Source organism: Harpia harpyja, chromosome 8 (assembly GCF_026419915.1).
Source record: "Harpia harpyja isolate bHarHar1 chromosome 8, bHarHar1 primary haplotype, whole genome shotgun sequence".
In the NCBI taxonomy this organism is placed as follows: domain Eukaryota; kingdom Metazoa; phylum Chordata; class Aves; order Accipitriformes; family Accipitridae; genus Harpia; species Harpia harpyja.
Window position 1 is genome coordinate 15,148,481 of NC_068947.1, and position 27,490 is coordinate 15,175,970.

The 27,490-nt window shown below is 38.6% G+C and overlaps 1 protein-coding gene across 1 annotated transcript in view; it reads right to left on the bottom strand.

Annotated features, from left to right (window-relative positions):
* SIM2 (SIM bHLH transcription factor 2) overlaps positions 1–27,490 on the bottom strand; it is a 64,069-nt gene that overhangs the window by 19,382 nt on the left and 17,197 nt on the right. Inside the window, exons 5-8 of the mRNA XM_052794269.1 lie at positions 23,894–24,002; positions 7,348–7,433; positions 4,892–5,091; positions 959–1,065 (exon numbers count right to left, since the gene is read on the bottom strand). Coding sequence (XP_052650229.1) covers positions 959–1,065; positions 4,892–5,091; positions 7,348–7,433; positions 23,894–24,002 — 502 coding nt within the window. The remainder of the gene's footprint in view (positions 1–958; positions 1,066–4,891; positions 5,092–7,347; positions 7,434–23,893; positions 24,003–27,490) is intronic.

Below are 27,490 nucleotides of genomic sequence, written 5' to 3' on the forward strand. Positions count from 1 at the left end.
TTTAGTAAATATGAACTTGCTGTGAAGATCAGTTTCTGCTCTTCCAGGTGTAGCACACACTGCCATCAGCATTCAGCACTTGGAATTTCAGCACTGACTTGCCAAATGCAGTTACATCCTCCTTTATATTCCAGATCCTCATGAATAGCTCATATTAAGGTGAAGAACTGACTGCTTTCTCCTTCAGGAAGCCTAAGAGAAGGATTTGACTCTGGCTGCTTTCAGCCCACAGGAGAAATCTGGAAAAAAATTCACTGACATTGGTTTTTGGATGTCATCTTTGCATCGTATGGACTGCGGCAGACTGAGCCAAATCCAGAGTTCAGCTATTCCCTCAATTTGCTTCTCAAATTAATGTGCTACTGAATGAACTACTTCCCAAATCCAGATGTTTGAAGATATGATTAGTGTCTCTGTTGGCAGATGGGGAATTATTAAATGTGTAATTTTTTTTCCTGACACTCCATTCTCCAAACCTCATCCACATGCTATTAATGAACATTCATCTAAGGATCTTTTGGGTCTGCATTCACTTCAAACATGGGATGATTATTACTAACATATTTCAGAGGAATGGGGAGCTATTGCATAATTTTTCTTTTAACAACAGAGGCTAGTAAAGTTCAGATTTTCCCCCCTCACTCACTCACTTGCTCTTTTGGTTTTTTTCCTTCAAGTGTTCACCACCCAGAATCAAGTCCAAATTTTCAAAAGAGCCTAGATCCTTTAAGTAGAAAGATAAAAGTGGTCAGATATGGTTTTTTCAGAAGCACAGGATATTGAGTATCTAGCTTATTTGCAGAACTAATGGTTTCCTTAAGTGATAGCCAAGCACTTTTGAAAATCTAGCTCCAGTCAAGATTTGGAAAGCTTTCTCTACTTGCCAGCATAGCGCCTGTTGTCTGCAAAACTTCTCACTCTACCTAATAAGTTTCAGTCTAGCATTCTTTTTACTTACACAGATGATGAGCATATCGCAAATGGAACACATCACAGCCATGAACATGGTGGTAGAGGGTTTTTTCTATCAGATCTTGGGGCTCATATCCAGTTAATTCAGTCACCCTGGAAAAGGAAGATTCCATAATAAGCAAAATCTCTAGGAATATTCAGTTTCATTAACCTAACATTTGACTGTGCCAACAAATCAGGTGCCTAAGTACTGCAGGACAAAATGTTAGTTTTGGAAACAGAATCTTCATCTTTATAAGAAAATAAACCCTCTCAACCCAGCCAAAGCAAGGTGCAGCTATTTCCTGGCCAGCCTTACACACAGGCAGGAAAAAGAGTTCTTTTACTTATTTCCACTTTGGCTTTTGCCACTGCCAATGCATGATCCTTTGCACAAAGATCCGGTTGAGGAGCCTTTTACAAAACAATAAAACTGGTCTTGTGGACTGATGACACATTGTCATTTGCTTGTACAAACGTACAAGTGTAGCATGTATGTCAGTCCATAGAAGCTGTGATCATGGTCTATAAATAAATTCAGGCTAACACCTAATAGAAGAAGGAAGCAGGAGCTTATTCCAGCTGAGAACATGGAAAGAGAAGGAGCTATGAAGATCACAAGCTAAGAAAAGGAAGGCTGAAGCTATACTTCAGAAAAATATCCTCACGTGATGATGAGTAGAATAATGGAACAAATTTGAAACAGCAGCATCTCTGCAGATGTTAAAGAACCTGACTACACTGGTCAGACTTACACTGCGTCAGACCTGAAGAGTCAAACTTCATGGTTCAAAATGGACTTTTGTTTATTTAGCACTGTTGCTTGAGAACAAAAATCCTTAAAGTACATTGTGCAACTCAGCCATAATGATGTGGCTTGTTTACCTAGTGTTGCTGGGGGTGTTTTATGCTGTCCTAGGCTTTCATCACCTAAAAAGGCAGAACAGAGGTACCATACAAAGGCACATCTACATGAACAAGCAACACAGTCCATTAGCAGGCAATCTGTAGAGTAAAATTGTTACTGCTGAGGATCTACTTCTGCAGCAGCAGATGCATCTGCATATTTAAATTTTGGGACTTTAACTTGGAACTAGCTCTAATCTAGGCCTGTGGACTGGCAGCTTTATAATAGTTGGAGTGCCTTAGACATGCTCTTGGAGGTTGTCTTCCAGTTTAGATTCATCCAGGAGTAATCCAGTTCACATGCCTAAGGCCTCTTCGTGACATGAACTGCAGTGCAATGAGTGGGGACAGTCAGGACATTCACTTCAAAAGGATGCTTCTGGTCTGAGCTTAAACACTAATGAGGATACACTGTATCAGAGAGTAACACAGTAGTATCTACAGAAATTAATACAGGGGTCTCAAGCAAGATGTGTCATTGGGGGTTGCAGATAATGTAAACTTTGATTACTTTTTTTTTTCTTTTGTAACTTATGCATCTTCTTTACTCTTACCCTAATGCTAAGCAATCATGTGGACCCCACAGACTGGGGACTTTACATTCTACTTGAGAGAGAGTGTTGGGGGGGGGGCGGGATCCTTCTGAAGAAAATCAGAAAAACAAACCAAAAAAAAAGCCTTTGTGGTGTGATTTATTATAAATACAGTACAAATACATCCATACCTTCCCTAGCTATGCCTTCATCTGGGAAAATCCTGCATGCCTTTTCCTCCGTCAGGGATTGCCAACATGGAATGAGCACATGTGGTCTCTTTCTGCAGGAGGATATGTGAATATATGCTTGTTTCTTCTTGGCACTGTGTGCTGTCCCTCCTGGCTTACAAATCTAGGGGCCCAAATTCTCACTTAAGCCTATCAGCATGGTGAAATACTGGTGAAAAATCCTGTTCAGGTTTCAGTGCTCCTTCTGACTTCAGTGCAATTAAAACAAGGGTGGCAGTTTCGTCCTGCCCACTTAACTGGTCAGTACAGAAACAGCTAATCCAAAACCAAACAAAATGCCACAAACCTAAGCCAGGTATTAATTTTTCTGGAGTTGCAGCCTCCCTTTGAAGCTGGTCTTCCCATGGGCCAAAAAAACATCATTAACAGTTACGAGGACAACCAAACTTTTGAAAAGTTTGAATCTGGAAATAAACTCAGCTACTGGACTTCCTTAACACAAACCCAAACCCTCAATAAGCCACTGTAGGGACCCCGGGGCTCTGAAGATTGTTCTTTGCATGTCACAGGGCACACAGAAGGAAACAGAGCTTGCCCCAATGATCAGTTCTGCCCTCTAGAGTTCTTTAAAGCCTTTATAAACCACATAGCAATGGATGCATAGGCTGCAGTACGAAAATCAGAAACAGCAGATCACTTTGGAGGTAAGTAACCGTCTCTTTTTTCCACTGACCTTGATAAATGAACTCTTGTGTGTTTTACATTGTATCAAGTGCCTAGAAAGGCTTATTTAACTGCTGCTTCCTACCGCTTTCATACTGGCCTGTCTGCTGGGACTGTTACCTCTAAAGATCTAGCAACACTTTTCCTTGTATGGATACCAGAAACAAGCCTGAAAACAGTTTTGTCTTATTCCTAGTATGTCCCTGCTCTGAGCAAATATAATTTGGTTTGCTCAGCTGGGAGAGCAAAGGGCTTTGGTAATGCTTAATACCCCTGATTGTCCTGTGAGTGGAGGACACTCATCTGCTCGTTGGTAAACACAGCTATGCAACAGTACTGGTTCTATCTGTGCTCCTGTCAACACCTCTGGTTATACTGTCTCCTTTGAAGACACTTATGTCTCCAGGCAGTTCCTCTTAGGCACATCATTTCCGTTTTTCCACATGCAAAGACATGTTGCTAAACCCCTTGTGCTTCTTTGTAGCTGTTACATTAAGTAAAGCATGCCAAAAAAAAAAAAAAAAAAAAAAAAAAAAAAAAAAAAAAGGAAGGATTCCAGAAACAACTAGTTCTTTGTATTTTAGCAGCTGATGGCCCACTATCTCACTGACTTAGCATGGAAAAACAGCATGTTCTTGCATGGTTGACCTGCCATGCAAAACTTCCCCGCTGTCTTCCATACAGACACTTTTTCACTGCTACACATGAATATCATTTTTGCTCCTTGCAAATCCAGCATGCCAGGAAAATGAGAGAGTATGTGACATACTGCTCCGCATGCAGGGATTTTAGAAGAATGATCATCTTGACAATAGTAAAATCTGTTATACTGTCTGGGAATTGGGCTTTTCCCCTCAAAGTATCTTGAAGTGCACTGTGCAAAGTATTATTGTATACTAAAAGAACTCCTTCAGTTCTGGTTTTGTGCTCTTCTCTTCTTAACTGGTATGTGAGTGTATCAGCTGAGAGTGGAGGCAGGGTTCTCTTTCCTCAGCAATAGCCGTTTTCCCAAGTTTTGTTTAAGAAGGCTGTGTTTTCATGTAGTAGCAAATTGAATTCATTTTCATTCTAACAACCCCATTAGGAGGGCCGGTTTCATTGTTAAGGCATTACACTAAAGTGCAGAAGACTATGTTTTCTTACTACTCTGTCAAAAGCTTTCTGGATGACCCCAGCAAGTCATTTGACCTCAGTGTTTCAGTTGTGGGTTTTTTAAATTATGGATGGTGGTACATCCTCATTCCTTTCACTAGCTTTGTATGTTAAAATTTATGTCCTTTAAGGTAAAAAATGTACTGCCGCTCATCTGCCAATTACTCACAGCAAGGCAGCTTTAGTTGACTCTCTGAAACTGTAGGTAACTATAGGTTAAACGGTACAGGCTCTTATATGTTGGCATTCAAGACAAAGTATGATCTATCCAGCTACCCGAAGGGCTTTGAAGACCCATATGGTCTTTGTGTTCCAGATCTATTTTGGATTGCTTTATTCTTTCACAGATATTTTGATCTGTTTGGAAACCACTGTAACTTATGATAACACTTGACTTTGAAAACATTTTATGCTAGAAATGAAATAGCTGCTTACCTGGAATCTAGGAATATTAATTTTAAGTCCAAACTTGCTCTGAACATAAACATGTTACTGTGAAGTTTGATCTCAGTGATTGCGCTGGGAGGTAAAGATTGACCTACAGCCACCAGTCCAACGATTTGGTAACAGGAATCATACAAAGACATATCTAGCATATACTGCCGTATCTTCAAATAGCCACTGCAATGGATCACCTGGCATGAGAAGAAAACACACTCAATATCTGATGGCAATGGAAAAGGCTGCAAGTCAGCTAACCACCCAGTTTCAATGAGGTTATAAAGCAATACACACTTATAACACAAAATATTACATAGTCTGTTAAGGCTTCAGAAGTGTGGTTAATTTATAAACAGAGATTAAAACACAGTAAATGCAGTTGTTGTGTTTACTGCCAACATGATTAATCCAGTATTAAAGCACATACTCTTTGGGGACTATCTAGACTGCTTTCTAGTTAATAGTTTAAACTCTCTTTGATACAGATTTCTTGTAGGTACAATCAGAATTCCTGTCCATTAATCAAAAAATCTGGAAGTTGCTTTTTTAAATTACCCTCTCTCTCTCACACTCACACACAGAGGTATATATAAACATTTACATTTTAATGAGTTATTATTCTGATGAAAAACAGACACTTTAAAAGTCCAGTGGAGATTAATGCATCACATTTATAAAGATTAACTGCTGTATATGTAAATGCACTAGAAATGAGTTTTAAGTTCTCCAGTCAAGTTCAGGTGATGTTTTTTTGACATGTGACCAAGCCCAGGGTCTTGAGACCAGATTCCTGAATCCCCATATACAATTCCTAATCACAGGATTGCTAACTTCAGTGTTAGACTGTAAAAATTCACAATGTCGGCTAGAGTGGGGATGACTCCAGAACATAAAATTTATTTAATGTAGTGCTGGTGTTTGGAAATCATTTGTGCTCCTGCCAATTTTCTAGTCCAAACAGCAGACATACTACACATCCTTCAGCTTAATTTCTGTATTTGTTTGACTTTTAACTGTATCCAGTGGAAAGGAATTAATTTCCACTGCATTTAGTACTCCTGAACAACCTACTAAACAGTCACCTATAAACAGGTTCCTCCTGTATAACCTTCCTTCCTCCTCTCCAATCACCAAGTGATAGTACGTTTAGCAAAAGTACAGTAGCAAGGAAAACTTATTTAAGATCTCTCAGCAGATCGTACTAATTCCCATACTATTTGATTAATGAGTTTTTCCTTCGCTTCAGCTAATCAGGTGATATTTTCAAAACTATTAAGTCCTGACTCTAAGTATAATCAAAGAGAATAAATTTAGGCCATCATCTCTCTAGCTGAATACATCCTTAAATGTTTCACTGCATAAACTTTCAACAGTGAGCAAAAGAAAGAAGGTGATCCCTCTGATTAGCAGTCATAAATGGGGAGGAAAAAAACCGTACACCACTACAAGCTCTACTCTTTTACCTGATTTCAGATTCAGCTTTGGGACAGAACCATTTTTGCTGGGAAGCAGCTGAGCAAACAGGGTTCCATGTAATTAAGAATTATCAGTCTAACCAGGTAGATAGCAGTGTAAATAGACAGATATATGTCTGGACCTTGAACACATTCCTTAAAAGAGCTCTGCTTCTCTTGCATGCTTTTCTTTTTGTTTTTGCATGACTCAGACAAAATGAATCCTCACCAGACTGTATGTGAAGTACCCTTCTCTCCTGATGTTTAAGTGATAGAATTATACTGTGTAGCTCAAAGAGCAGCAAATGCACACTGTAGAGCTGAAAATAAGAACTACCTGAATGGCAGGTATTATTATAGAATCTCAGCATTTGCTGTGGCTTCTGATTTCATGTAATAAATAGAAAATTAATATAAATTATAAGATTCATAAACAGACTTGGTGGTTTAGTACAATTCAACCCTGACTTGATAGTAATGATTGTTTAGGGTAACATTATGGTCTCATATGTTGAGACCTCATAATGTTGAGGCAATTCTGGTCAGGCCAATGAGGTGACTTGTGCAACTGGGGGGCTGCTCAGCCAGAGCACGGTAACACCAAGGCAGAGGGATGTGGGAAGACTTCCAAGTTACTGTGTCTGGGTTCCTGCCTCACCTGCCTCCAGTTCCACAGGGGAATGAGACCTAGCTGTGTGCTCTCCTTGCACCTCCATGGCTGTGCTCCAGCCAATTCCCCAGTCTGGAAGATCAGGGATCAGGATGCGGGAATGTGCCACAAAGCAAATTCCAACTCACTGTGAGAGAGTCTAGACTTGCATTACTAAGGGAAACTGCAATCAGCAGTGGCGTTTGTTGCATCTGTTCTGATTCTTTCCATCACAGACTTTGCTTTCAGCTACACATATGTAAAAAAACCCTAAATAAATAAACTTGTTGCTTGTTGAATACTTGGAGGCAGGGGTGGGGGGCGCAGCACAAACTTATATACATTACCTTGTAGCCACTGCATGTCAATCCTGCATTCCTCTTGGCTAGGACACACTTCATTCTCAGGAAAAATGATCTCTCAATTTCATATTCTGAAAGCATAAACCATATTGCTTATTTATTACTGAAGATTTCAAAATTGTCCATAACATTGCCTCTCATGATTTAACAGATGTGTTTATGTCTCAGCCTTAGGCAGCAATAGAAGTCAGCCATTCTAATTTCCCACTCAATGTCTGCCCTCAGGATTTATTTCACCTTCATGTTAGGATTCCCTGTGAAATTTCCCTGACAAGTCAGCATGACTACGTCTCCAAATTTCTGTTTTTACCACCCTTCACAAGGCAATCACCTTGTTTCTGAACAGCTAGCTACCAGCCCATATTGGTAAAGGGAAGGAAACATGTCCTTTGGAGTGCAGGTAAATGAAGGTACTCTCCAAAATAATAGCAGAATGGGAAACAAGAAAATTCATTGGTTTTGTAATAATTTGAGTGTACGCAGCTAGTCATGCCCAGACTGGTGAACTTCTGGCCTCCATATGCAATATTATTACCTGTTTTACTGACTTCCAAAACCATCTTGGTAGAGGGTTTTTAAACAAATGTCTTCATGGATAACCTCCAGAAATGTTTTAAAGTTAAATATTGCTCAGGTACACACATATTGTCTGCTAAGAATAAGTTACTATTATCTTTAACATTAATTACTCCTAATAACAGTTCAGATATCATTGATATTTCTGACTTTTTTTACTGAAAGCTGCAGTTTGGCAGAACACAACTATATTAGGAAAAGAAAACTCATTTGGTACATTTGTGAATAGGAAAATCAGGGAAGGAGAAGCATTTTTTGATTTGTTGCAATGTATATTACCTCCTAACTCCCCATAGGGTTTGATCCAAAGTCCACTGTAATCATCTGGAGTCTTGCTTTAATTTGATTTAACTGTTGAGTTGTATTCTTGATTTTTGTGCATCCATCACTCAATTAACACCTCTTAGCCACACACCTGCAGTGGTTGGAACCTCAGACCACTACCTGGAAACCAATAAACTCTCTATATTAAGTTCTGAGTTTAAAGGTCTGGAGATACAACCACAGAAAAAGGATTTAGCAAGGAGGGAAAAGAAATGCAATATGTAGTGCATCTCAACTAGTATCAGCCTTCCTGAGTATTTGAATTTTCCATCTATCTTCCTAATGCAAATTAGATCCGTATGGGGAAAAAGGCACTTAAATGAACTGGCACATCTACTATAGAGTTTTAAATACAAATGTATACAATTTGGTGGGAGGAAGGCATACAGTACAGATTGCTATTGCTGAAGCATGACCTCATGAGTAAAGAATGGATCTGGGAGTTGGGAACATCAGTGCAATTTATGGCTTCAATATAGATTTTCTGTGTGACCTAACACTAGTGCTTGCTCTCTTTCTGCTGCAGTCCCATGCACACAAAATGAAGGTAACTTTCTCCCTTCAAAAGGGCAAGGGAGAAAAATAATTAATGCACAGTAATGAGGGTACAAAGACCATCTTTGGACATGGACTGAGTTGCTAGCAATTTTAATGACTTATATTCTTCTATAAAAAGAGATGATTAGTGGAATTGGAAGCAATGCCTTAAACTTCTCAAATGTCCTGCCACAAGACCTAAAAGAGTCTCCTTCAGTAACAAGCTCCTTCCAGGCACCTTATTTGTTAGCCCTCTATTTGCTGCTTCCTTCATTTTTAAATGTTATTGCAGACTAGTGCACTGCTACAGAAACACTCAGTCAGCTCTAATGTCACTCTTCCACCAGGATTAGGTTATGGTGCACAGTGTGGTCTTTAGCTGTCTATAAAACTAGAGTAGAACCCAGACTGTATGATAACATTTTTTCTTTATTATTTAAAATTGGTAATTATTTCATTATTTACGAAGAGGTCTTGTCTCCCTGATTTCATGATGGTAGATTGCAAGCAAGAGGTTCCCCTGGAACACCAGTCCTTGTAACTAGCTACAGGCTCTCTAGGAAGCCAGGATGGTGATTAAAACAATTCAAGGGCAAACATGCTGTGTGGTATAGGAGGACAGAGTAAAGAGGGATAGAGTTGCACCTTAGTAATAAGTGGCATGGGGAGGGAAGGGTGATAGAATTGTAATTCAATAGTAGCTGCATGTGATTTGTGAGACTGAAGAGTAATAATTAGTGGCTTTGTCATGTGTAATCAAGTGCAAAATTATAAGTGTAATTTAATAATGATGTGTTTATTAATTATTGATCATTGAATTATTAGGTTTTTAGTAGTGTGTTGCTGAAGCAAAAAACACTAGTCTCTTAAATCAGTTACATCTCATGCCTGCAATCTAGAGGGAAGAGTTACCCACGAGGAGCTCATCTGTGAGCTTCCATTTTTGAGGCTTGAGCTAGCTGATATTAAGATGCCTTCAGTAAGCAAAAGGAGAGATGGTCCATGTGGCCAAACAGAATCTGGGCCCTGAGTGACATACTGCCTTTTTACCTGAAGAGGTCAAAGTAGTGTATACATGATGATATTCCTCCTGTGTGTATTAAGAATGAGTGTTTGTGTGTGTGTGTGTTTGTGTGGGAGCCCAGCATTGCTCTAAGAGTTGCCATTTTGGGGTGGAGGGAAAGCAGAATGAGTCTAAAAGAGAAAAAGAGAGCCTGACCATTCTTGGATGGTCTGGGGCTGTAACAACTGTTAATGCAGTTATTTAGTAATGCAGCGTGTCCCATAGCACAGGTGGATGCAGAATGCCACAGCATTTTTAACCAGCCAGCTGGGATTGTTACATGGCTGGTTAAGGCTAATGGTTGTGTCAAGGTGCCCAGTGAATAATGTGCAGGTGCTACATGGCATCTGGCATCTTGTTTGCAGGATTGGAGCTGAAGAACACAAAAGCTACCAGAGGGAGATCTTTGTGAGTGTGTGTGTGTGAGTATAAAATCTACTAGCAAGCTTTGAGACTGACTCGCTGGCAAGGAAAAGCAGGACCAGGCCATTCATATTGTTTATGCTTATGTGAGTGCTATTAGTGTGTATGTGGTGCCAGTAAAAGCACTGTTCTGCTGTTCGTGTTGATCTGTCATTGGTGGACTCTGTGCATGTATGTGTGTTTGTGCGTGCCTACTGGGAATAAAACCATCTCCAGACCTGATCAAGAGACTGCAACCCTCACATAAAGAACCTAGATGTGCAAGACCGTGAACAGTGAGAATTAGTATTCATATTAACTGATACCTCTGCCAGTGTGACTCCCCAATACCCTTGAAAGTAGCAGAAGGGGATAGCAAAGCAAAAAAGAACTAAAGTATATTTTTAATTGTAAAGCTGACTGGGAAATAAAGAGGCCAGGTATCCTGCTGGATGCTAACGCTTTCATCAATATAATGCAAAACTTAAAATATCACATCCAGGCTGTACCTGATGCAATTAAGATGGTCTCCTCTGATGAAGAGAAGGTAGAAAGAAAATGAGACACTTAAAGGTTTAGCAAGCAAAGAGGGAGACACTGAATATTCAAATAGGAGAAATCAGATGAGCTGTGAGAAGAGTGATTACTAATGCATGTTGTCCTGCTGCAGAGGTTAATCACAAAATTGTGGGGAGATAGTAGGCATGAAAGCTCGGTTATAAAGCAGGAAAAAAGCCTGTAGCATAAAGAGCCAGCACCTGCTGTAAAAGCAGAATGACTGGAGATGTCCAGGGATGTAGCAAAAGTCTCAAATTAGGGAAGACAGAAAACCAGTGAATGTAAAATAAGCACTCCAGACTTGAGTAAGAGGTGAATGTAACCAATTGTTCTTAAGAGCTAAGTGATTTTATCAATCATCAGAATTGTTTTGAAAAACTGCAAAAATATAACAACATAAAGCCTCTAGACCTAGTAATGTAATTATTGATATCACTAGTGTTCTTTCAAGCAAACATGTAAGCACAGCACATATAAATAACAGAAAGAATCTTAGGCTATCAAGAAGGTAAAAGAGGTTTGAAACAGAGAAGAAATCAATCAAGTGCTACCAGTTCTTAAGTAGTTAAAAGTTGAGAGAACTGTGAGTTAAGCACATATATATGAAACATAAGAGAGAGAATAATGAATAGTAAAATGTTATGACTGAACCAGAATATAAGCAACACTGAAGGAAAATATCCTTCTTAATTATAAGAGAATCTTCATACCATCTAACAACCGAAGCTTAACCACTGTATTTAATTATTCTGAAATGTTAACTATATAAAGGCATCACTGTAAGTGATGTTAACACCTGTCCTTTAAGTGTTAAGAAAATGATAAAAATCTATGTATATACTATGTCTGTTTGTTATAGAGAAAAGATGAAACCAATAGGTTGCAGACATCAGCTAATGAAGGATGAGAAACAAAATGCTACTGAGTAGTCCAGGAAGTCTTATGGAGATGTTCCAGCTGAGCTAACACCAAAACCCAAACTATTAATAACAATCTTTGTTGGTTTTTGTCTTCCATATGTATCACAGAAGAAAAAGTAATCCATTCAAACTCTATGGATATTGATAACTACATATTGCTTAGCTTTGCTTTTTTTTTTTCTTTTATGAAAAGGGAGAAAAAGAAATAAAACCAGATCCAATGTGAGGATATTTTAATCTCTAACAAAAGAAACCCCATTTCTCTGGATAAGGATGTACTTCATATTATTAGTAGTAATAATGATTAAAAGAACACTATTATTGTAATCTCTGCATATGTATGTACTCTGTGTGTGTTTGTATGGACGTAACTTGATGTATTTACAAAACAGCATTTTTAGAGCTGCAAGAAACAAAGGATATTTCATTAAATATAGCAGTGGCTCCCATGGTGAACTGTACTTTCCAACTACGCCTTCACAACGCCTGGAACTGAGACAACTGTATCTTCACACAGTGTGGTATTGGGGATATTTTAGGTTGCAGTAAAACAATCTCATATGTAAATTCACATTTGTCACTGCAGAAGGTATTATATATTATACTGCCCCATTGACTACAGCTTCAGAAGCAAGCTGAAAAACTGGAAAACTGACAACAAGCTGAATAGAGTAGTTCAGTTGGAAGAGACATACAACAACCATCTAGTCCAACTGCCTGACCGATTCAGGGCTGACCAAAGGTTAAAGCATGTTGTTAAGGTCATTGTCCAAATGCCTCTTAAAAAGTGACAGGCTTGGGGCATCGACCACCTCTCTAGGAAGCCTCTTCCAGTGTTTGACCACCCTCTTGGTAAAGAAATGCTTCCTAATGTCCAGTCTAGATCTCCCCTGGTGCAGCTTTGAACTATTCCCATGCGTCCTATCACTGGATACCAGGGAGAAGAGATCAGCATCTCCCTCCACTTCCCCTCCTCATGAAGCTGTAGAAAGCAATGGAGTTGTCCCTCAGACTCCTTTTCTCCAAACTAGACAAACCCAGATTCCTTAGCCGCTCCTCACAGGACATGCCTTCCAGCCCTTTCACGAGCTTTGTTGCCCTCCTCTGGGTGCATTCAAGGACCTTCACATCCTTCTGAAATTGTGGGGCCCAGAACTGCACACAGTACTCAAGGTGAGACTACATCAATGCTAAATGCAGTGGGATAAACACCTTTTTTGACCAGCTGGTTATACTGTGTTTGATGAACCCCAGAATGTGGTTTGCCCTCTTGGCTGCCAGGGCCATATTCAGTTTAGTGTCAACCAGCACCCCCAGACCCCTTTCTGCAGGGCTGGTCCCCAGCCCCTCCTCTCCCAGCCGCTTGAGGTTTCAAAAAAGTGAGCAGTCACCACATGGAGATGGCAAATTTTGCTGCAACTCATGCTAAATTTCACTGTTATTGTATCTCTTTCTTAGCACCATTTCCTTCAAATACCTACTGTTCCAGCAAGTCCACCACATATGATGAAATTTGTTTAATTGCACCTTCTCTAGCATTTGCCATAGTCATCTGTAATTCTGACAAACAGCTGTGTATTGCTATGAAAGGTTTTAACACAGTTTTCCGTTATGGGTGTAAGTATTGCAGCATGGGTTTGCTTTTCCATCTTTGCCTTTACTGTGTACGTCAGCATCTATTTTCCCTCTTTACCTGAATGTGACTTGCTTCCCTCTCCCAAACAATTTTAAAGCAATCGGGAAATTGATCCTTCTTTTCATATGTGAGTTAAATAATTTTCAAAGTTTGTACATTCTTCTGTTCAAGTTTTTTTCAGAAGATGAGTCCACAAAATGTCTCAATAACTGCTATAGCTAAAAAGAAACCTCCGCCCCTACTCCTAAATTGCCAAGTATCTTGAAAGGCTCTGATGATAGCTTCCTGAACAGTAGACCAACCCTCTTAGTACAGCTTTTAACATTTCCCAGATCTTATTGACATTGTGTTTATCTACTACAGGAATTAAAGATGAAAAGCAGAGCTTTAGGGTTCTTTCTAAATGTTTACCCTCCCATTTTTGGCGTAGTGCTTTTTTTTATCCAGTTACGTGGAGCACGATCAGAGGCACTATTTTTCTATTCCAGTGGCTTCCCATATTTATTGTAACTTGGATTTACTTTTGATAGCAAATTTCTGATTTTGTTTGCCCTGTATCAATGTTTAACATTTGAAAGAGATTGTCCTCTCCCCACTGCTTCACAAACTTTTACTGAAATGTTTTTAAGGATGACCTGTGAGACTCTCAGTTTTTATCCTGGAATTCTAATTTTCCATTTTTCCCTAACTGGGTGATTGGTAATAGCTGGAAGTGAAAACTGATGCGAGTAAAATACTGATTTTGATCAACATCATTATATACTTCGAGCAGATTTATCTACCTTTCCTGCTGCTCTTCTTTGGAAGGGTGTATCTGAGGCTACTGAGATCCTGACTTTTTCAATATGCCTGCTAGCAGATATTTTAATAAAATTGAGGTATCATTTATAATGAGTTTATAGGGGGAGGCACTGCAAGTCAGAGTCCATATCCACATCCAAAATGTCCATTTCAAATGCATCACTATTTATTTTTTAGCCAAACTCCAAGTTTCCCTGATCAGATTCAGAAAAGTTTTTCTATCCTACTAATATATTACTATATTGCCTGGTCATCTTACAGAGGCTCCCTCCCTGAAGCACTGCTACAATGTAGTTGAGTACGTTCAGTAAAAGCTAGAAATGAGGCAGAGAGTAAATGGCTTCATTCAAATCCCAGCACAAACTTATCCATATGTTAACATCCTCACAGAGCTGAAACACAGCAACCTGTGAATGAGAACATAGAAAAACATTGCTGTCCATGGACATACAGAAGATGCGTTTCTTTCTCGCAGCACTGAGTACCATTTCTACAAAGTATGCCTTCTCCGTTAATCTCTTCTCTTTTCGTAGCTTAGTATACCATGCAATACAGTTTGACTGCAAGCACTAGTCAAGAATAAAATAGCCTGTTTGTATTTTACAGATTTGTATTTTCTTACTCTCGTAAACAGAATAAATGTCATGGTAAAGAAAATGAGTCTTGCTATTTTGGATAAAGAATTTGTGCATTTGTTCACTTATATTGCACATGGCTGCCAAACAGGATTCTCCAAGCATTTCTGTGAAATCATGTTTAGCTTTATGGAAGCCAGAATTGTCCATCCCTGGGGGTGCAACTATGAAATCCATCTTTGCTTTCCACTCCATCTTTCATCTCCTTTGAAAGAAAACAGTCACAAAATTCTGTGGTTTGCATGCTGCTTGCACAGTGGACTGAGAAGAAAGATCATCATAGTTTTTTCCACAGCTTCACCTCTCATACCTTTATTTTCTCTAAGGTAAAAGCTACTATTTTATATCTCTTTCCCAAAGCTCCCAAGTCTTGATATTAGCAAAATATGGCATTGTTTTGTTGTAGAACCACTTTGTAAATTAATATACATCAGCATGCAAACTGCACACTGCTGCACCATGCGCTGTTTTAAGAATGTATGTCTCATCTGTCACTACAAAAGATATGAAGCAGCATTAAAACCAGGAGCTCTTAGCACAGCTAATGATTCATGTTCCTTCTACATGGCAGCTTGGATGCAATGTAAAATTTCAGCTATAGTGTAGGAGATGAAAACTATTCTCAAAGGGCACATTTAGACCAAAGCACTGTGCAAGTGGTCACCTTCCCTCCCATCCAACTTGTGCAGAGACACACGCCTGCCTCAAGCTAGTGCATTCCTCTGGAGACAAGGCATGCATGTGTGATACGCTGCACTCCACGTCCCTGCTGGACTGTTTTACAGAGTGGAAACACAGATACCACAAGTTCATGTCTGGATAACACTTTGCTGCCCATCCCCCAAGCGCTCTGTAAATTTTTGCCCTTTCAGTTGGTTATTTTCATCTTACGTCCTCTATACTATAAAGTTGCACATGTTCTACTCTTATTCTTGTGTAATCTGCAAAGCATCTGGGTCCCACACAGCACGTTGCTGACTAAAAGAGCATGCAAGTATCTTGGCTAGTCTCTTGTGCACATAACAAGGCTATAGCTTTTGTGAGACACAGCAAAGAGAATGCCACAACTTCTATCCTTTAATTCTGAATGAAGGTGACACCAACTTCTAGAACACAAAAGAGGTGAAAGCACTGTAGGGTGCATACAAAAGAGATGCTTGCATAGTAGCACACAGAGTTTTAAGGTAGTGCTTGAAGCTGGGAATCCAGGATTGACCAACGGGACCAGCGTGAGAAGGGGCTTGCTAATGCCTTTGATGGACTTTCCTCATGACAAGTTCAGAAGTGGGCCTGGAGATGAGTTAGTGGAAAATGAGGAGTCAGACCTGTATGCCTGGTGCATACTGACCACCTTTATTATTGCTATGCCAGAAAGAACAGTGCAAAAGTGAGGTTGTGACTAAAACTATTCTGCAAAATTAAATACTGCAAGCAAAGGGATTTATGAAAACAGCATTTCCCTGTCCTTCCCTGATGCATGTGGTCAAAACTGATTCCAAGTAAGAGAGAAGAAAAAAAACAGTTAGACATACTTTCCCTTCTCCCTATTACACTGCAGCCTCATACATACGCATGCAGGTTACAGGCTTAAGTATTTGAGAATACTCATCTTTTTAGCAAATGAGTGGCACCAGTTGAATGATAAAATATAAATGCCTTACACAGCAAAATTGCAAATTATATGTATAGAGAGAGCAAGTTCCTATGCACCTACTAAGTTGAAAACTGAAGTTTGTGGGCTGACTTGGTTTGCCCTGATAATGCTCTTGCTGTGGTAGAGAAGCAGTCAGTTCCGTTGTTAGCCTCTGTCGTAGAGTCTCAAGCTTGCACAAGCTGCCCAAATTTCCTCCCCATTTGCACAGTTTGTTCTGTGTCCTGACTGTATTCAGAATCCTGTCAGTACTGCAGAGGGTAAATTGTCTCAGCTGTTTGCTAGCATTTGCCCAAATTTTCCTTTGCTCCTGTAAGTGATGTTTCTAAACTTTTTAGAGAAGAAACTCAACAGGGCACTAGGCAAAGAGGAGACAAATAGCTTCTGCAGTCTGAGACACTCTACTCTCTTTGGTATACTTTACTGTTAATTATCAATTATCAATGAAGATTTTTTAATGGGGTGACAGCAGTCTGCCCTGTTTTCCACTTTAGTACATCCAAAATAATAATATTTTCTAGGTTTCTCAAGTTTAAAATAACACTAACAAACAGTGGTAACAGGATCATCATGTTAAACCATTATCATTCAATAACAGTTCTCCTATAAAATATTTTTTAATTAATTAAAGCAAAAATTCCTATCAACATTTGTCTTTTGCATATGTACTACTAGCAAAATTTCTGTAAAACTTAGTGTAAAAAAGATCTTTCCAGATGTAAAATTCTCTATTCCCTTCTTTTAATATCAAACAAAATGTATGTAGGGAAGATGTTCTTCCTTGAGAGGAAAAGTATGAACTGGCATTTACTTCTTAGCTGACTGAAATGGTGCCCTGTAAAGCATCAACCAGAGTGGAGAAAGCCTGACACAATGTATTCCACATTCCTTGTGTAACTTAAATTAGGCTTATAACTAATCATATAAGAATTATCCAGTTATTAGCAGACAACTGGAATGTCTACAATAACTACAGTATTCCTTTTTCCCTTTATCTGCTCTGGGGAATGTTAATAAACTGCTTTTTGTATACCATGCCTTGGTGTGCAAGTCAGCAAAAGTTGGGAAGCTATAGACGTTTTAAAGGATTAAAATCTCAGAAAAAGCATATGAAACCAATAAAAGACACACAATGTCTGACTCCAAAAACACACATGGAAGAGCAGCACACAATGCTGAATCCCTCTCAGCATTGCTTAATTGCTTGTCTCAGTTAACCTGCAGTGCAAATATCTCTTATTTTGCTTGCTTGCTTGCATATATTCAGCTGCAATGATGACAGATGGACTGACTAGTCATACCCAGCTTGCACTACCCTGATATTTCATGCAAAAATTTCCTTTTTTATTCTTATAGATATGGTTCAGGAGGTACAACATCTCCCCAAAAACTCCAGATGGTTTAGTAAGCGTTACTATTATGCTACAAGCCTACCCCTCTGTGCTGCTAACTGTTAAAGAAAACTTTCTGCAAAAATGGTTGGTGCAGACACACTTTTGACAGCAACATCATTTGAGGGCTTAAGGTCCCAACATTGTAGTATGTGCATCCCAGCTTGTGTCAGTATGTTGTTTCCTCTGAAGAGCATGCTAGGGGGGAGCAGGGTGTAGTCAATAATCCTTGTGCAATCCTCAGTATTCAATCCCTGAAAGCCAGCCACTATTTCAGACACATTCAAAATGCTTATCACCTCTGGACAAGGAACTTTGTAACAGTCACTTCACAAACCTCTGTCAGCATTGTACCCCCCACCATGCTAGTACCAAAATGCTTTGCTGCTGAGCTGTAGCAGCTTAGACTTACTAGCCTGACAAACATTTAGTTTTATGCTATATGTAAGGTGAGGAAAGGGGCAAACTCCTCACACGGCTCCATGAAGTTCTGGAGCTATTGTTGGCTAGGCAGAACTTTGCATGGCACCACAACCTGCTAGGTCTCCTGCACTAAACAAGGGAGATATGCAGCATGCACTGAGTCTTGACATAATCAGTCATAAACATAACCTTGCAGTCTTCCAAGATTCAGAAACTACTGTTACCTCATCATCCCCACATTTTGGAGCCCAACTGCCCTGCTGGATGACTACCTTCTGCCCCAGCAGGAGAATCTCATCCACTGAACCCAGTTTGTTAGTTCCACAAGTTGAAGCAACAGAAAAGAAAAGCTTTCAGAGCTGTGAATGCTTAAGGAAAGACAGCATGTATCAAAACAACTTCTCTACATCCTAAGAAATCAGTTTCTCAGCCCTACACCATGAAACAATTCCCACTTTCCTGTTAGTGAGGTGTTGCATATCTTAGGATCGAGACCCAGGAATCTTGATATCAGTCTATGCAACAGATACAGGTGGTATAGGGAGTGCAAAACCGAGGTTTAAGGCTTCACAGGTACAAAACCAAGCCAGAACACACTAAAATGCTGCAGACCAGAAATACATTAAGCAATGTTTGAAAAGACGTAAAGGGCCAGTGGAGTCATCTGAGATCTGAACACAGCCAGTACACGTCATTCGGAAAAGATATCAAATTATTCTCTTTTTTCTTTTTTTTTCCTTTTTTTTTTCTTTTTCTGCTAACCCATCCCAGTTGAATATAATGGATTCATTTTGCTACAATTGGTGCAAAGTTGGCCTAAAGACTCATGCGAGGTGATTTGCTGAGGCATACCCTACCTTTAATGTGTATGTGAGAGAAATTACTCTTTTTTGCCACCCCAGCTACCCTCAGAAAGAGAGTCCAGCTGTTGGCTTCTTTCATAGCAAGGGATCAGTACATATTGCTTTACATTTTCAATGCTGGTCATGCAAGTAAAAAGGCAGCTTAAAGACTTTGTAAGTTAAAGCTGAAATTCTCCAAAGCCTCCACAGATCATGGGGTTTATGGCTTTCATTGAGTCATAGTTTGAAGACTTTAAAGGCCAGAAAGGAGCATTAGATCATAGGTGTAACCTGTACATTGTAGTTCATTAAACTTCAGTCAGTTACTCCTGTGGTGAGCTCAGTAACTTCTGGTTGCCTAAAGCATATCTTCTATAAAGGCATACAGCCTTGATCTGAAGACATCAAAAGAGGAAGAAATCACTGCTTCCCTCAGTATTTTGTTCCTGTGGTTAATCAAACTCCTAGTTATAAATGTATGCATCATTCTAATTTGAGCTTTTGTGGTTTCAGTTCACAGACATTGGTCCTTGATACGTTTTTTCTTCTAAAACAGTCCTTTAGTTCCCAGTATTTTCCTCCCTTGAAAGTATGCACACACAGTAATCAAGTCACCTCCCAATCTTCTTACTGATAAACAGATGGTGTTGTTTCATCTCTCATTATAAGCCTTTCCAGTCCTTCGATCATTTTTGTGGCTCTTTTCTGTACTTTCTCCAATTTGCCACTTTTTTTTAAGAGTGGACAACAGAATTATACAGAAAAATCCAGTGTCCATTTCACTAGTATTGTATAAAGAACACAATTATTCATCCCTGCTATTCCTATTCACTATTCCTGTGCTTATATGCACAAGGATTTTCCATTACTCCTTTTTGCCACAGCTTCATCACAGGAGCTTACACTGAGCTGTTTGTCCTTTATGACTTTTAAATGCTTCTCAGAGCTCTGCCTTCCAGTTTCTTGCCCCAAAAGCTTTCCTTACCATAACTTACTGTAGCACCACGTTGGACTTATCTAAAGAGTAATAACACAACAGCTAGTTCACCAACATCCATTTTCTCAAATTTTATTACATTTAATATTGCTATGAAGTCCCAGCTTCTGGTAGCAAGTGATTATTCAAGAATTTTCACTGTCTTTTAAAAAACAAAGTATCTGCCCTCTATGTTTGAAGATGTGCCTTGTTGTACCTAAAATATTAGGAAGTCCAGGGCAAATTTAAAAAAATTTAAAAGTTATAATTTAAGAAGGCTTATGCCTTTAAAACTAGTATGTCATTTTTTGAGTACCAGGCTAAGTTATCTGAAGAAAAACAATGTGACAGTGAGCATGATATAAAGAAATCCACACTATATCTGATTTTATGCAGTGAGCAATAATTTGCATTTCCCTGGGAAATAAAACTCATGCAAATAAGATTTCTAGAGCTCAACAGCTGTAAGGCTTCTACATTTCTCATGTTGTTTGGTCTTTCAGAAAAGCTTCTATGGAACTGATGAAGCACTGGAAATACAAGAGAAGGTTTGAAGAGAATAATGAAGGACAATGAGGAAGATTAAAAGCAAACGAAGATATAAATAAAGGGATAGCATCAAAATTTATGAAGACTATAAAACTGGAAGTCAAAAATAATCTGTACTCTGGGTTATTCAATACCAGTAACAGAAACCACAAAGTATGGATATGTATGTTCACATTTGTGATTTTATTTCTATCATAACAGACCTTATCCAGCTACAACTGCTGAAATAGTAACTGAACTAAAAATGTATATGCATATCTGAGAATTAGCTGAAGAACACATCTTGAGCAAGTAAAGTTACATGAGCCAAGAGCTAACTTTGTGTTATAAACGTCTATGTCTGCAGTGCAATATTGATTTTACTCCTGAGTAATACCACAGATTGGAGAGATCTATAACATAATAAAGTTATAAAAGGAAAGTTTTTATTTGACCCAGTGACCCGATGATTCGAACATGTTTTAAAAGATTAAAAGAGAGAAAATCAAACTGAAATGACAAAAAAATGGTCTTTAAAAAGTCTATTTTCCTTTTTATTGGAAAATAAAGCCACTTTTACTCAACTTCCCTCAGTCCTAAGTTATTTGTAGAACTCCATGTTTTATATAAATATTCAAAATACCTACTAAGATACAGAAAGAATTTGCTTCATTCTTGTCATTTATTAAATAGGTTTCAGAGCTTCACTGAAGGAAAACAGGAAACCTATTTTGATTTCTGTAGGCCAGGTGGTTTCAGGTTATACCTCAAGATATGTATGTATAAAATGTATACACTGCAGAAAAGGGAACTACTGGCACAGGGAAGACAAATATAAATAAATATTTGGTCACTCTGTTCATTTTAAAAAGATTTAGCTATGTATTCTGGATATTTTAATATACCCACTCCATGCATTATATGGGGAAGGGACACACAGAAGTAAGATTTGCATAAAATAATCCCTATACAAACCAGAACACAACCTAACTCCTTTATTTATGTTCTCCAAGTCTAGGAATCCAAATAAGATGCTGTTGTTTTGAGGTTTTTATCAATTTTCTCTGCTACACAAAATTTTACACAAAATAAAACATATGTAAATGGCTCACATTTCAAAGTAAATTTTCCTTTACCTTTGCAGTACTGAGAAACCAGAGCTTGATGCTAATAACAAACAGCATCTATGTAGAATGAAGTAAAGAAAGCTACAGTGAATGAGGCATATATCTGTGGCTAATTATACCATCAGCAGAATTTCAGACTGAAACAGCTGCAAGTAAACTGAAATCAACAGTTTCAATTGTGTGTAAAGTCTTTTCAAACACAACCAGAACAGAATTACACTTCGCAATGATGAGAATTTGTTAAGGAAATAAAGAATTTGACTGTAAGTAGCTAAAACGAAAGAGACCTGATTGTTTCAGAAAACAAATGCTAACAGGCAAGATAAGCATCCAGAGACATCTACACGTAAGCAAGAAACAGGAAGTACCTAGTTCTGAACAAAAAAAACCCCCACCCTTCTGGAACTGCAGTACTAGTGTGCTGTCTCACTGCTTCTAGTAAACCAGAGTCATGACACTAAACAAAGAACAGGAAAAGCTGGGGGCTTATTTGCATTTGACATAGAAATTAATATGAATCAGTTGCCCATGACTTTAAATTTGTAAAAAATCTCTGACTAACAAATGTTGTAACAAAAACAGGAGGCTATTGCCATTGGCCAGACAGTGGGTATAAAAATGTCTTACTACCAACTCGGATACCAGCAGAACTGCATGAAAAGTCATGCATTTATAACAGAGGTATCCCCTCTGCTTATCAGTAAGGTAGGAAAAAGGAAAAAAATGTGTTTTTTAAGTCAACATCTAAAAAAAAAAATCCCTGGCAGAGGAATGAGCAAACTATGAAATTGTCAAGTAACAACTAGAATCAGAAGAGTCCAAGAAAAATAAGAGTTTGTTTTTCAAGACACCAAGGGGTACTCAAGACAACCTGTTTAGGGAGGAAGAAGAGAGAAGGAGGCTAAGATAATTCTTCCATTTACACCACTCAGAGAAGTACATATACTTCCAGGCACATTAAAACTTCCCTGCATGCAGAGGGTACATGGTTCTGCGCTGATGGAATCACAGCGGTCAGAACTGTGGTGAGATCACCAAGTACAGAAAATGCACAGGCACCAGAACTGTGAAAAAAATGCCTGATCCTAAACAGAATTGTAGTGCAAACCCAAAGCTCCTCATGCTTTTAGGAGCTGTGCCTTAAGAAGGCCAGTAAAAACTAGCAGGATGTGAGCTCCAACTGATTAAGCAATTATGAAATATATGTGAAAGCACATTGTACATGATGGAGCCAGATTATTTCTGATATTTTAAAGTTCAAAGAATTGTCCCTGAGGAAACGAGCTACTGAAGAAGATAGTGCAAAGGTGAGCATATCTTTGTTAGTTATATAGTAGTTACAACGCTGAAGTAACAACTTAATACACAAAGGGTTGTGTTAATATTTATGTGTGGTGGCTGAGCCCAGCCAGGGTGGACAGTCTGATCCAGGCGTTCACATAATCAATAAGAGTTCTGCTGTCTTCCCTGACACTCCATCCAGCTTAGCATCATGCTGTATGGGTACGCGTGGGTGAATCATCTGCAGCACCTGAACAGGATGTGTGGAGAGGCTTGGTGAATCAGTGATCTGGTATCAAGGCAAGAGGACATTATTCTCCTGGAGAGATCACTTTTTTTATGAGAGTTTCTAAATCTAGGTCATTTACAAAACCCATTCTTGCTCTTCCTACAGTGGAGGGTATTAGGTCTGGCTTTTTGTCCAAGCTTCAAATTTAACAGTTGTTTTTAAAACATTAAAAGTGCCCTTCTATTTCCCAATTGCTTAATGTATTATTCTTTTTTTTTTCCCCACTAAGATCGCATAGCTGCAGCTGTGCACAGCTACACCATTGCAACATTCCTGCAACCTCAGCAGTGATGACAAAATAAAAGAGATTAAATGGCCACTGGGCAAAATCTAAAAACCTGTTTAAAACTGCATGGACTCCATGGCATGAAAAGCATTATTTAATCTAGGGTACCTTACTCCCTTTACTACAACAAACCAAAATCCTGGGTCACAGTTTCAAGTTCATGCTCCTCCTCCATTCATGTACATAGCTTCATATCAGTTAAATATGAACGTGTCACATTTCAGCCTAGGGTTGTTACTTTTTTTAGTTTTTCAATGGTAGTTTGATCACAGATCACATAAGTACCTTGTAAGAGGTGAGGATGAAGAGGCTGGTGAGCAGTAAGAACAGCTGTCATCTCATCATGATCAGAAGGATGTATGTACTCATAAATGCTATTACCAGTAAGCTCCACCTGTGAAGAGACATGTAACACATGAAGGAGTGCAGCTGGCTATTTTTTTTTCCTATCCCAAAAGTGCTCTGAAGTAACCTGCATACACTGCATCTGGGTAACTACATACCACTTTTAAAACATAAGTTGAATGTATCAAAACCGTGTTCCAAATTATACCCATTAAATTGAATTAATTCCTTCTTCAGTGGTAACTAATATTACAGGGACTTTTGTGGGAATTTCTGGTGATGATGTGGGTACAGAAGAGCTGCTATTAGAGAGAGCTGGCAAATGAAGTGATAAACTAGAGCAGCTGTAGAAATGTTAGATTGCCACAAAATGGGATAAAATCTCTATGAACTGTATTAATGTCTCTCAAGAAGACAGATATCCAAAAAAATAATGTTTCTACAGGTTCCCAGAAACTATCACCTGCATTCAGCTGGCAGCTGAGCCTTCAGAGCCAAATCACTAGATTTACACAATTCCTTTGTGTCTTTTCAAAGACAATCCACCACACTCAATCCACAGTAGTGCGAAGGGCTCAGAACAGTAGCCAGTAAATTCAAAATGCAAACTTCCATAGATTTTCATGGGCACTGGATTGAGCCTTCCCTGCTTTAAGTAAACATGCACAATAAAGACTAGATCTATCTTAAATATCTGTGTATTCCCTCTTCTCACTTGAACTTTGCTTGCAGAAGAATGTTTTTCTGTCTTTCCCACTGTTGTATCCATAATAACTGTTGCACAAAAAAAAGAATGGTGTGCACTGTATGTCCTTTTTGCTAACTCTATCTGCCACATATAAAACTCACCAACAAAAGTCTCCAGATAGATGCAGTAATTGATTTAAGGAGTGAACCAATACTTTGAGCCTGTGTTTTAAATTAGTGTCAGGCTGCCCAATTGTTCAGTGTGGCCTGATGTGCCTTGGGCCCCCAAGATCAGAGACAGCTGAGAAGTGAAGTAATTTAACCTATTATTCTGAGCCAATCCTACTGATTTGCTAAGATGTGTGAGTTGCCTTTTCTTTGGAATAAATGAAGTTGTCTACCCCACAAAGCAATCTTTTTCCGAAAATGTTTCTCATCGTTCCATTTTCTGCATTATTCATGGAATGTCTCTTCCCAAGACTATGCAAACTAACTTTTTTTCTAGCCATCTATTCCCCACTGCCTATTTCCAACAACCCCTCCCTGCAAAAACAAAACCACCAACACTGATCTGATATTCTAAAAAGAATAAAATTTCACTGAATAAGGAAAAAAAGAGTGAAAGAAAGAGAAAAAAGAAAAGGAGAGATGGAAAGAGAGAAAAAGAGAGAAAGAAAAGCAGAGAAAGAGGTGGGGAGAGAGAGAAAGAGAGGAAGAAAAGAAAGGAAGAGAGAGGACAAGGGGGAGAGGGAGAGAGGGAGAGAAGGGGAAAGGAAAGGAAAGGAAAGGAAAGGAAAGGAAAGGAAAGGAAAGGAAAGGAAAGGAAAGGAAAGGAAAGGAAAGGAAAGGAAAGGAAAGGAAAGGAAAGGAAAGGAAATTATCTACACTGCTTCATTTATATAATTTTCTCTAGAAGTTCTCCTTAAAAAGCACTGGCTGTTCCTTTTTAGGATTGTAACAGGTGGGGGACCTGTTATAGTAACACCCCATATTCAGGCTTTAGTGGTGGGGGAGGAAGGAGAATATACAATCTCACTGTGAGTCATGCTTCTCAATGCTTCTGTTTGTTTTTAATTACATGGGGGAAAACATATCGTGAACGTCCATAGCTATCTCTGTAAATACCATAATCACCTACAGACATGTAAAACCAATTTTTAAAAAATTCTAATAATTCTTATGCTGATGAGCATTTCATTGGCCTATATGCTTAGTAAACCAGAACATGAAAAAAATTATCATTGCAAAAATGCACAGCTGTGGTCAGTGTTCAAACCAAACCGAGTATCACTTATGACCCTGTTCTTACTATTTTATCTTTGGCTAATAGTGATTTTGCTGAAGAGTATGTTTTGCCTTCGAAATTAAAACAATTGTATCAGAGAAAACAGCTTCCAAAAAAGAATCATTCATGGGTGGCTATGTGCAAATAATCTCTCCCTTCAATATAAAGACTTTCTTACAAAAACACCACCAACCAACCTGACTAGCAACATCTACTGTAGTAATCCAAAAGATCTTGTTGCATGTCTGCTATTACCGAGTATAATCATAAACACATCAACATGCATCTACTCTCTTACAAAATATAACTCATGGGTATCTCTTGCTTTTCCAAAAGTCACTACCTATTTCAAAAAGACTACTCACAGAAATATACGTTCGTTCACAGGATTCACAGGACCGGACCCAAGGTCACAGTTTTATCCAAACCCTAATTCATACCCAGGGGCTTATATCTAAAATTCAAAACTGAAGTGCTTTGTCAAACTAATGACTAGTTTTTCTCATTATATACATAGGAATATTTTCTACTCTGATGTATGCATTTGCAATCCCAGCAAAATCAGCGGGAGGTGAACATACAACACTGAAACCAAAATTGACTGTAAAAATGCAAGTGGAAACATAAAGCCGTCAGCAAAGAGATGGGGACTATGTAAGAGTCAAATAACCAAAATATGTATACATAATTTTGAAACTGACCACAGTCTCCTGCTACGTATAGTCCGTGCATGCTATTTTAAAGCCTACAATGAAACACTGAAAACCTAAAAAAATAAATTATACGGTTCAATTCATAAACCTTCTAAAATCCCATGCCTCAGGATTATTAAACCAGCTTCCTCGATGCAGCTTTTTAATATCTGTAAATACCTGCTTACTACCAAATATCGCTGTTTCCTGCTAAGAGGGGTTTTTTTGTGTAACTCAGCTGCACATTTTTTTTTTCCTGCCAAGAAACGATTCATAATAAACACAGAGGACTAAGTAGATGGATTCTAGAGCAAATAATTACATATTTTGCCTTTCATATACTTATTTGATGAAAGTAAAATAAACTCTTAGAAAAGTTCAGATGTTTGTGGTTAAATATTTCAAGACTTATCAAAAGTCAAAGATAAGCTTGGCTCCCTCATGGATGCAGAAAATAGCTGGAGTAAGCTCCAGACTTTCAAAATTTCAAAAAAATATATCTTTCACCACTGTTTCCTAAGAGGATTTTCCTATCCATTTTGTGTCTTTCGACTCTAAGGGGAAAAAACATTTGGGGAATATGAACCTATTTGTTACCCATGGAAAAAAAGAGGCAAGGAATTGTCTCTCTCAGCTAGCACAAGTCAGTTCAACACTGATCTGAGGCCAATTGAAATTAGATGGAGAAGGAGGTCCTAACCATTAGTATTTACAATATTTACTGTTACAGTTGAGAGCAAAGGCAGATCAAAATCCAAAGCCACAAATTAAGTGATAGGTCCACAAATGAAGATACAGCCTTTTCAGAAATACTGTTTCTGATTCTCTGATGCTGCAGACAGAAGTGAGCGAAGTAGTGCTGAAAAACAATCC